General features: G+C 42.4%; 1 protein-coding gene across 3 annotated transcripts in view; it reads right to left on the bottom strand.

The window, feature by feature from the left end:
- The window catches only part of LOC138647925 (complement factor H-related protein 1-like), a 370,015-nt gene that overhangs the window by 194,517 nt on the left and 163,031 nt on the right, over positions 1-12,467 (bottom strand). For all 3 annotated transcript variants that reach the window (XM_069737292.1, XM_069737295.1, XM_069737294.1), the window contains one exon: positions 10,619-10,756. In XM_069737292.1, the coding sequence (XP_069593393.1) occupies positions 10,619-10,756 (138 nt within the window). The remainder of the gene's footprint in view (positions 1-10,618; positions 10,757-12,467) is intronic.

Here is a 12,467-nt window from a genome sequence, read left to right as displayed (position 1 = left end):
TCATCTGCTCCTGTATATAGTATATACCTGTGTGTCATCTCCTCCTGTATATAGTATATACCTGTGTGTCATCTCCTCCTGTATATAGTATATACCTGTAGGTCATCTGCTCCTGTATACAGTATATACCTGTGTGTCATCTCCTCCTGTATATAGTATATACCTGTATGTCATCTCCTCCTGTATATATATGTACCTGTAAGTCATCTCCTCCTCTATATAGTATATACCTGTGTGTCATCTCTCCTGTACATAGTATATATCTGTGTGTCATCTCCCCTGTATATAGTATATACCTGTGTGTCATCTCCTCCTGTATTAGACCTCGTTCACACGTTATTTGCTCAGTATTTTTACCTCAGTATTTGTAAGCTAAATTGGCAGCCTGATAAATCCCCAGCCAACAGGAAGCCCTCCCCCTGGCAGTATATATTAGCTCACACATACACATAATAGACAGGTCATGTGACTGACAGCTGCCGTATTTCCTATATGGTTCATTTGTTGTAGTTTGTCTGCTTATTAATCAGATTTTTATTTTTGAAGGATAATACCAGACTTGTGTGTGTTTTAGGGCGAGTTTCGTTTGTCAAGTTGTGTGTGTTGAGTTGCGTGTGGCGACATGCATATAGCGACTTTTGTGAGATGAGTTTTGTGTGGCAACATGCGTGTAGAAACTTTTTGTGTGTCGAGTTGCATGTGACAGGTTAGTGTAGCAAGTTGTGTGCAGCAAGTTTTGCGCATGGCGAGTTTTGCGCGTGGTGAGTTTTATGTGTGGTGCCTTTTGAGTATGTGCAAGTTTTGTGTGAGGCAACTTTTGCATGTGTTGCAACTTTTGTGCATGCGGCAATTTTTCCGCGTGTGCAAGTTTTGCGTGTGGCGAGTTTTCCATGAGGTGAGTTTTGCACTTGTGGCGAGTTTTGCAAGAGCCTAGTTTTTGCATGTGGCGAGTTCTGCGCGTGGCGAGTTTTGAGCGGCGACTTTTGTGTTTTGACTTTTATGTGGCGAGGTTGGTGTATTTGTGGTGAAATGTGTGCTGAGGGTAATATGTGTTCAAGCACGTGGTAGTGTGTGGCACATTTTGTGTGTGTGTTCATATCCCCGTGTGTGGTGAGTATCCCATGTCGGGGCCCCGCCTTAGCAACTGTACGGTATATACTCTTTGGCGCCATCGCTCTCATTCTTTAAGTCCACCTTGTTCGCATCTGGCAGCTGTCAATTTGCCTCCTACACTTTTCCTTTCATTTTTCCCCATTATGTAGATAGGGGCAAAATTTTTTGGTGAATTGGAAAGCACGGGGTTAAAATTTCACCTCACAACATAGCCTATGACGCTCTCAGGGTCCAGACCTGTGACTGTGCAAAATTTTGTGCTGTAGCTACGACGCCTCCAACACTTTTCCTTTCACTTTTTTCCCCCATTATGTAGATAGGGGCAAAATTGTTTGGTGAATTGGAACGCGCGGGGTTAAAATTTCGCCTCACAACATAGCCTATGACGCTCTCGGGGTCCAGACGTGTGACTGTGCAAAATTTTGTGGCTGTAGCTGTGACGGTGCAGATGCCAATCCCGGACATACACACATACACACACACACACACACACATGCACACATTCAGCTTTATATATTAGATATATATATATACTGTATACAGGACAGAAGGAGCAGTACTGTGCAGTGTATATATACAGGAGAGGTGCTGTGCAGTGTATATAAACAGGGAGAGTGGTACTGTACAGTGTATATATACAGGATATGTGGTACTGTGCTATATACAGTGGGGCAAAAAAGTATTTAGTCAGTCAGCAATAGTGCAAGTTCCACCACTTAAAAAGATGAGAGGCGTCTGTAATTTACATCATAGGTAGACCTCAACTATGGGAGACAAACTGAGAAAAAAAAATCCAGAAAATCACATTGTCTGTTTTTTTTATCATTTTTTTGCATTTTATGGTGGAAAATAAGTATTTGGTCAGAAACAAACAATCAAGATTTCTGGCTCTCACAGACCTGTAACTTCTTCTTTAAGAGTCTCCTCTTTCCTCCACTCATTACCTGTAGTAATGGCACCTGTTTAAACTTGTTATCAGTATAAAAAGACACCTGTGCACACCCTCAAACAGTCTGACTCCAAACTCCACTATGGTGAAGACCAAAGAGCTGTCAAAGGACACCAGAAACAAAATTGTAGCCCTGCACCAGGCTGGGAAGACTGAATCTGCAATACCCAACCAGCTTGGAGTGAAAAAATCAACAGTGGGAGCAATAATTAGAAAATGGAAGACATACAAGACCACTGATAATCTCCCTCGATCTGGAGCTCCATGCAAAATCCCACCCTGTGGGGTCAGAATGATCACAAGAACGGTGAGCAAAAATCCCAGAACCGTGCGGGGGGACCTAGTGAATGAACTGCAGAGAGCTGGGACCAATGTAACAAGGCCTACCATAAGTAACACACTACGCCACCATGGACTCAGATCCTGCAGTGCCAGACGTGTCCCACTGCTTAAGCCAGTACATGTCCGGGTCCGTCTGAAGTTTGCTAGAGAGCATTTGGATGATCCAGAGGAGTTTTGGGAGAATGTCCTATGGTCTGATGAAACCAAACTGGAACTGTTTGGTAGAAACACAACTTGTCGTGTTTGGAGGAAAAAGAATACTGAGTTGCATCCATCAAACACCATACCTACTGTAAAGCATGGTGGTGGAAACATCATGCTTTGGGGCTGTTTCTCTGCAAAGGGGCCAGGACGACTGATTCGGGTACATGAAAGAATGAATGGGGCCATGTATCGTGAGATTTTGAGTGCAAACCTCCTTCCATCAGCAAGGGCATTGAAGATGAAATGTGGCTGGGTCTTTCAACATGACAATGATCCAAAGCACACCGCCAGGGCAACGAAGGAGTGGCTTCGTAAGAAGCATTTCAAGGTCCTGGAGTGGCCTAGCCAGTCTCCAGATCTCAACCCTATAGAAAACCTTTGGAGGGAGTTGAAAGTTCGTGTTGCCAAGCGAAAAGCCAAAAACATCACTGCTCTAGAGGAGATCTGCAGGGAGGAATGGGCCAACATACCAACAACAGTGTGTGGCAACCTTGTGAAGACTTACAGAAAACGTTTGACCTCTGTCATTGCCAACAAAGGATATATTACAAAGTATTGAGATGAAATTTTGTTTCTGACCAAATACTTATTTTCCACCATAATATGCAAATAAAATGTTAAAAAAAACAGACAATGTGATTTTCTGGATTTTTTTTTTCTCAGTTTGTCTCCCATAGTTGAGGTCTACCTATGATGTAAATTACAGACGCCTCTCATCTTTTTAAGTGGTGGAACTTGCACTATTGCTGACTGACTAAATACTTTTTTGCCCCACTGTATATGTACACAGGACAGAAGGAGCAGTACTGTGCAGTGTATATATACAGGAAGAAAGGTGCTGTGCAGTGTATATATATAGGAGAGGTGCTGTGCAGTATATATATATATATATATATATATATATATACAGGAGGAAAGGTGCTATGCAGTGTATATACACAGGAGAGGTGCTGTGCAGTGTACATATACAGGGAGAGTGGTACTGTACAGTGTATATATACAGCATATGTGGTACTGTGCAGTATATATATACACAGGACAGAAGGAGCAGTACTGTGCAGTGTATATATACAGGAAGAAAGGTGCTGTGCAGTGTATATATACAGGAAAGGTGCTGTGCAGTATATATATATATATATATATATAAAGCGTTTGTATGTTCTCTCCGTGTTTGCGTGGGTTTCCTCCGGGTACTCCGGTTTCCTCCCACATTCCAAAGACATATTGATAGGGAATTTAGATTGTGAGCCTCATCGGGGACAGTGATGATAATGCGTGCAACCTGTAAAGCACTGCGGAATATGTTAGCGCTATATAAAAATAAAGATTATATATATATATATATATATATATACAGGAGGAAAGGTGCTATGCAGTGTATATATACAGGAGAGGTGCTGTGCAGTGTATACAGTGGGGCAAAAAAGTATTTAGTCAGTCAGCAATAGTGCAAGTTCCACCACTTAAAAAGATGAGAGGCGTCTGTAATTTACATCATTGGTAGACCTCAACTATGGGAGACAAACTGAGAAAAAAAATCCAGAAAATCACATTGTCTGTTTTTTTAACATTTTATTTGCATATTATGGTGGAAAATAAGTATTTGGTCAGAAACAAAATTTCATCTCAATACTTTGTAATATATCCTTTGTTGGCAATGACAGAGGTCAAACGTTTTCTGTAAGTCTTCACAAGGTTGCCACACACTGTTGTTGGTATGTTGGCCCATTCCTCCCTGCAGATCTCCTCTAGAGCAGTGATGTTTTTGGCTTTTCGCTTGGCAACACGAACTTTCAACTCCCTCCAAAGGTTTTCTATAGGGTTGAGATCTGGAGACTGGCTAGGCCACTCCAGGACCTTGAAATGCTTCTTACGAAGCCACTCCTTCGTTGCCCTGGCGGTGTGCTTTGGATCATTGTCATGTTGAAAGACCCAGCCACATTTCATCTTCAATGCCCTTGCTGATGGAAGGAGGTTTGCACTCAAAATCTCACGATACATGGCCCCATTCATTCTTTCATGTACCCGAATCAGTCGTCCTGGCCCCTTTGCAGAGAAACAGCCCCAAAGCATGATGTTTCCACCACCATGCTTTACAGTAGGTATGGTGTTTGATGGATGCAACTCAGTATTCTTTTTCCTCCAAACACGACAAGTTGTGTTTCTACCAAACAGTTCCAGTTTGGTTTCATCAGACCATAGGACATTCTCCCAAAACTCCTCTGGATCATCCAAATGCTCTCTAGCAAACTTCAGACGGGCCCGGACATGTACTGGCTTAAGCAGTGGGACACGTCTGGCACTGCAGGATCTGAGTCCATGGTGGCGTAGTGTGTTACTTATGGTAGGCCTTGTTACATTGGTCCCAGCTCTCTGCAGTTCATTCACTAGGTCCCCCCGCACGGTTCTGGGATTTTTGCTCACCGTTCTTGTGATCATTCTGACCCCACAGGGTGGGATTTTGCATGGAGCTCCAGATCGAGGGAGATTATCAGTGGTCTTGTATGTCTTCCATTTTCGAATTATTGCTCCCACTGTTGATTTTTTCACTCCAAGCTGGTTGGGTATTGCAGATTCAGTCTTCCCAGCCTGGTGCAGGGCTACAATTTTGTTTCTGGTGTCCTTTGACAGCTCTTTGGTCTTCACCATAGTGGAGTTTGGAGTCAGACTGTTTGAGGTTGTGCACAGGTGTCTTTTTATACTGATAACAAGTTTAAACAGGTGCCATTACTACAGGTAATGAGTGGAGGAAAGAGGAGACTCTTAAAGAAGAAGTTACAGGTCTGTGAGAGCCAGAAATCTTGATTGTTTGTTTCTGACCAAATACTTATTTTCCACCATAAAATGCAAAAAAATGATAAAAAAAACAGACAATGTGATTTTCTGGATTTTTTTTTCTCAGTTTGTCTCCCATAGTTGAGGTCTACCTATGATGTAAATTACAGACGCCTCTCATCTTTTTAAGTGGTGGAACTTGCACTATTGCTGACTGACTAAATACTTTTTTGCCCCACTGTATATGCAGGGAGAGTGGTACTGTACAGTGTTTATACTTCAGCAGCTCAGCTGCAACCTGCAGCCACCCCAGGTCACCCAGAAACCCAGAATACAGGGATATCATTGCACTCACTCAGGTGCTGGTAGGAGCTCCTCCGGAATCTGCCTGATAAGTTCAGCAGTGCAGCCAGGGGCAGAGAGTAGAGTAGGAGAACATGCTCTCTCCACCCACAAACAGTCACGCTGGCTGCTTTCTTAACCCCTATGTGCCTTCTTGGCTGCACTGACTGAGTGAGAAGATGCTTGTGCCAGCTGTATCTATGACAGCGTGAGTGGGCCCCCCCGTCTCGCCAGGGCCCGACACTTGCCCGGGTGCGCCGGGTGCTGACGCCGGCCCTGCTACCATCACATACAATATTCTGATTCCACAAATAATAAATTATGTATTTAGTACTTTGTAATAATTTTATTTAGTTACAGAAATATGAATAACTAGCTGAAGAGCCCGGCGTTGCCTGGGCATAGTAAATATCTGTGGTTAGTTATAGCACGTCACTTCTCTTATTTTCCCATCCCGCCTCTCATTTTCCCAATCACATCTCTCATTTTCTCCCTCACATCTCTCATTTTCTCCCTCACTCCTCTCATTCCCCCCTAACACTTGTCATTTCAACCTCACATCTGTCATTTTCTGATCACTCCATTATTTTTCCTCACTCCTCTCATTTTGCACTCACACCTTTTCATTTTCACCTCACACCTCTCATTTTCACCTCATCACCTCAGTATATACATGTTTGTCATCTCCCTTATATATAGTATACATCTGTATGTCATCTCCTGTATATAGTATATACCTGTATGTCATCTCCCCTGTATATATTATATACCTGCTGTGTGTCATCTCCCCTATATATAGTATATACCTGAATGTCATCTCCTTCTATATATAGCATATACCTGTATGTCATCTCCTCCTGTATATAGTATATACCTGTAGGTCATCTGCTCCTGTATATAGTATATACCTGTGTGTCATCTCCTCCTGTATATAGTATATACCTGTATGTCATCTCCTCCTGTATATATATGTACCTGTATGTCATCTCCTCCTCTATATAGTATATACCTGTGTGTCATCTCTCCCGTATATAGTATATACCTGTGTGTCATCTCCTCCTGTATTAGACCTCGTTCACACGTTATTTGCTCAGTATTTTTACCTCAGTATTTGTAAGCTAAATTGGCAGCCTGATAAATCCCCAGCCAGCAGGAAGCCCTCCCCCTGGCAGTATATATTAGCTCACACATACACATAATAGACAGGTCATGTGACTGACAGCTGCCGTATTTCCTTTATGGTACATTTGTTGTAGTTTGTCTGCTTATTAATCAGATTTTTATTTTTGAAGGATAAGACCAGACTTGTGTGTGTTTTAGGGCGAGTTTCGTTTGTCAAGTTGTGTGTGTTGAGTTGCGTGTGGCGACATGTATGTAGCGACTTTTGTGAGATGAGTTGTGTGTGGCAACATGCGTGTAGAAACTTTTTGTGTGTCGAGTTGCATGTGACAGGTTAGTGTAGCAACTTGTGTGCAGCAAGTTTTGCGCATGGCGAGTTTTGCACGTGGCGAGTTTTGTGTGGTGCCTTTTGAGTATGTGCAAGTTTTGTGTGAAGAAATTTTGCATGTGTTGCAACTTTTGTGCATGTGGCAATTTTTCCGCATGTGCAAGTTTTGCGTGTGGCGAGTTTTCCTTGAGGTGAGTTTTGCACTTGTGGCGAGTTTTGCAAGAGCCTAGTTTTTGCATGTGGCGAGTTCTGCGCGTGGCGAGTTTTGAGCGGCGACTTTTGTGTTTCGACTTTTATGTGGCGAGGTTGGAGAATGTGTGGTGAAATGTGTGCTGAGGGTGATATGTGTTCAAGCACGTGGAAGTGTGTGGCGCATTTTGTGTGTGTGTTCATATCCCCGTGTGTGGTGAGTATCCCATGTCGGGGCCCCACCTTAGCAACTATACGGTATATACTCTTTGGCGCCATCGCTCTCACTCTTTACGTCCCCCTTGTTCACATCTGGCAGCTGTCAATTTGCCTCCAACACTTTTCCTTTCATTTTTTCCCATTATGTAGATAGGGGCAAAATTGTTTGGTGAATTGGAATGCGCGGGGTTAAAATTTCACCTCACAACATAGCCTATGACGCTCTCGGGGTCCAGACGTGTGACTGTGCAAAATTTTGTGGCTGTAGCTTCGACACCTCCAACACTTTTCCTTTCACTTTTTTCCCCATTATGTAGATAGGGGCAAAATTGTTTGGTGAATTGGAACTCGCAGGGTTAAAATTTCACCTCACAATATAGCCTATGACGCTCTCGGGGTCCAGACGTGTGACTGTGCAAAATTTTGTGGCTGTAGCTGCGACGGTGCAGATGCCAATCCCGGACATACATACACACATACACACATACACACATACACACATTCAGCTTTATATATTAGATTTTACAGGTACCGAGCATGCTGGGTAATCTTCTTTAAATCAAGTAGAGAGACTTTTATTTAAAAATTATAATGATATTTATAAAATTTGTCTTGGATTTTTTGCTTATACATAGCAACAGGGGCATATCGATCACGGTCACAGGTTGTATTTTGTAGTATACAGGAAGAATTTTATTTTTCCACCACCAGGAGTAAAACAGTAGCAATGCAGTGACATGACAAGAATCTGCATAACTAATCATATGCTAAATAGTTGCAAGTCAAATTATTGTATGAGATGTTCAAGATGATTGCCTATAAAATGATGGTAATTTCACTTTTAAATCTGTGGTGGATGGTGAGATACGGAGTTTGAAAGTCAAAAGTTCAAACATTGTTACCCTTTTGTTCACCAGTATATACATACCAGGATGGGCCCAAGATGGACAACATATATGTACCAGGATTGAGGACATACAGTGGGGCAAAAAAGTATTTAGCCAGTCAGCAATAGTGCAAGTTCCACCACTTAAAAAGATGAGAGGCGTCTGTAATTTACATCATAGGTAGACCTCAACTATGGGAGACAAACTGAGAAAAAAAAATCCAGAAAATCACATTGTCTGTTTTTTTAACTTTTTATTTGCATATTATGGTGGAAAATAAGTATTTGGTCAGAAACAAACAATCAAGATTTCTGGCTCTCACAGACCTGTAACTTCTTCTTTAAGAGTCTCCTCTTTCCTCCACTCATTACCTGTAGTAATGGCACCTGTTTAAACTTGTTATCAGTATAAAAAGACACCTGTGCACACCCTCAAACAGTCTGACTCCACTATGGTGAAGACCAAAGAGCTGTCAAAAGACACCAGAAACAAAATTGCAGCCCTGCACCAGGCTGGGAAGACTGAATCTGCAATAGCCAACCAGCTTGGAGTGAAGAAATCAACAGTGGGAGCAATAATTAGAAAATGGAAGACATACAAGACCACTGATAATCTCCCTCGATCTGGGGCTCCATGCAAAATCCCACCCCGTGGGGTCAGAATGATCACAAGAACGGTGAGCAAAAATCCCAGAACCATGCGGGGGACCTAGTGAATGAACTGCAGAGAGCTGGGACCAATGTAACAAGGCCTACCATAAGTAACACACTACGCCACCATGGACTCAGATCATGCAGTGCCAGACGGGTCCCACTGCTTATGCCAGTACATGTCCGGGCCCGTCTGAAGTTTGCTAGAGAGCATTTGAATGATCCAGAGGAGTTTTGGGAGAATGTCCTATGGTCTGATGAAACCAAACTGGAACTGTTTGGTAGAAACACAACTTGTCGTGTTTGGAGGAAAAAGAATACTGAGTTGCATCCATCAAACACCATACCTACTGTAAAGCATGGTGGTGGAAACATCATGCTTTGGGGTTGTTTCTCTGCAAAGGGGCCAGGATGACTGATCCGGGTACATGAAAGAATGAATGGGGCCATGTATCGTGAGATTTTGAGTGCAAACCTCCTTCCATCAGCAAGGGCATTGAAGATGAAACGTGGCTGGGTCTTTCAACATGACAATGATCCAAAGCACACCGCCAGGGCAACGAAGGAGTGGCTTCGTAAGAAGCATTTCAAGGTCCTGGAGTGGCCTAGCCAGTCTCCAGATCTCAACCCTATAGAAAATCTTTGGAGGGAGTTGAAAGTCCGTGTTGCCAAGCGAAAAGCCAAAAACATCACTGCTCTAGAGGAGATCTGCATGGAGGAATGGGCCAACATACCAACAACAGTGTGTGGCAACCTTGTGAAGAATTACAGAAAACGTTTGACCTCTGTCATTGCCAACAAAGGATATATTACAAAGTATTGAGATGAAATTTTGTTTCTGACCAAATACTTATTTTCCACCATAATATGCAAATAAAATGTTAAAAAAACAGACAATGTGATTTTCTGGATTTTTTTTTCTCAGTTTGTCTCCCATAGTTGAGGTCTACCTATGATGTAAATTACAGACGCCTCTCATCTTTTTAAGTGGTGGAACTTGCACTATTGCTGACTGACTAAATACTTTTTTGCCCCACTGTATATACCAAGATGGTCCCAGGATAAGGAACATGTATACTAGCATGGGCTCAGGATGGAGGACATTAGTACAGGTTGGGGAACATTACTAAATAATGAGGGAGGGGAGGAAACTTCTGACCTACATGCAGGGGAGAAGGAGATGGGGGTTGAAATGGGGACCCAGATCCAAAGGGGGTACTGTAAGGTGGAAAGCCCAAGTCGAAGTTGTGTGTTTGAGCAGCACCAAAGAATAATAAGTAATTCTGCAGAAAATCAATGTTTCCATAGATTGTGGAACCTGTACAGGCAGTATAGAACAGTGCATAGAAAATGTAGGCAAAATGGAATCAGTCGGCATAATGTTACTCTACAATAGTATAATGTGAAATAAGCAGACAAGCAGTCAGACCTCTACAAAACTAAGAGGGGAATATATTTTTATCCTCACTAATGCACTTCTTTTTCAGCCAATAATACTTACCTTGACAAATGGGTGGTGGACCCCAGCCATAATTAAAACACTGCAATAGATCTGATTTCGGTCTTCGCCCACGAGAACATGTATAGGTAGTAACATCCTTATCTTTGTATGAAGAATAGCCAAGCCTACATGTAATAGCTGTAAAAAATAGACACATACATTGCTAATTACTTCATGTACTAATTGATATTAGGTACAAAAAGTGCACTAAAAAATGAACAATTGTTCAAATGATGATTTTTGTGTGTTAACAGCACTTATCATTCAGTTCTGTGGATGCACATAAAATAAAATGTTGTCTAGTTGACGACCCAAAATTTCAGAAATGATCATATGGATGGGGTAATCCAGTGAAAAGAAAAAATCATTATATACAAGATTAAACAGTATTTTAAAATCATAGTAATTCTAGTGCACATAAGGTGATTAAGGAGGTGGTTTTCAAGAGGTTTCACTGTATAGGAAGTGCTAGCTTGATTCTCGGGTTAATACTAGTACTGATTTACAGCGAACTGACTTCCAGTCCATTTTCCTAAAATTAGCAATTCTGAATTAATTTGAATAATTTGAACTTCGATTTGTGTGGGTTGCCCCTCCCTTCAGTTAAAGGGAACCTGTCGCCCCCAAAATCGAAGGTGAGCTAATCCCACCAGCATCAGGGGCTTATCTACAGCATTCTGTAATGCTGTAGATAAGCCCCCGATGTATGCTGAAAGATGAGAAAAAGGCTAGATTATACTCACCCAGGGGCGGTCTCTGTGCGATGGGCGCCGCGGTCTGGTCCGGGGCCTCCCATCTTCTTACGATGACGTCCTCTTCTTGCATTCACGCTGTGGCTCTGGCGCAAGCATACTTTGTCTGCCCTGTTGAGGGCAGAGCAAAGTACTGCAGTGCGAAGGCGCCGGACCTCTCTGACCTTTCCCGGCGCCTGCGCACTGCAATATTTTGCTCTACCCTCAACTGAAGACAAGAAGAGGACGTCACCGTAAGAAGATGGGAGACCCCGGACCAGACCGCAACGCCCATCGGACCAGAACAGAACCGGGACCGCCCCTGGTGACTATAATCTAATCTCTTTTTCTCATCTTTCAGGATACATCGGGGACTTATCTACAGCATTCCAAAATGCTGTAGAAAAGCCCCTGATGCAGATGGGCTTAGCTCACCTTTGATATTGGGAGTGACATGTTTCCTTTAAAAAAATATAAATAAATGTCACAGGTAGGGCAATAAAATGAGCCATGTCACATGACATCAGGTGCAGCAGCACGAACTTCTGCATAATACCTTGGAGCTATCCCATCACATGGTCTAGCACAGCCAATCAGGGGTAGCTATCACAGGCATTACATAAATTGAAGGCAAGGAATGCAGCTGTAATTTTAAGGTTTTGCAGCTTAGGGATAGAGTTTTACAGCTTAGGGATATTTCATCACTCAATATTGAAATAGAAAGGTCAAACTCAGAGTGTGTTGTACTATTGCAGCTTTGAAGAACATTACAATGGAAGTGCTAGACTTAATCTGTGAAAAATAATACTAATAATACACAGATTCAAGTAATAGAGGAATGCTGGACTTGCAAAGTCAGTGTGACTGGGAATTGATTGATCCATGAAATACTTCAGTGCAGCACCTTAACCCCTTTACCCCCAAGGGTGGTTTGCACGTTAATGACCAGGCCAATTTTTACAATTCTGACCACTGTCCCTTTATGAGGTTATAACTCCGAAACGCTTCAACGGATCCTGGTGATTCTGACATTGTTTTCTCGTGACATATTGTACTTCATGATAGTGGTAAAATTTCTTTGATAGTACCTGCGTTTATTTGTGAAAAAAACTGAAATT

The sequence above is a fragment of the Ranitomeya imitator genome, chromosome 8 (assembly GCF_032444005.1).
Source record: "Ranitomeya imitator isolate aRanImi1 chromosome 8, aRanImi1.pri, whole genome shotgun sequence".
Taxonomy (NCBI): Eukaryota; Metazoa; Chordata; class Amphibia; order Anura; family Dendrobatidae; genus Ranitomeya; species Ranitomeya imitator.
The sequence above is the reverse complement of the archived record's forward strand: the minus strand, read 5'-3'. Positions and strand labels throughout refer to the sequence as shown.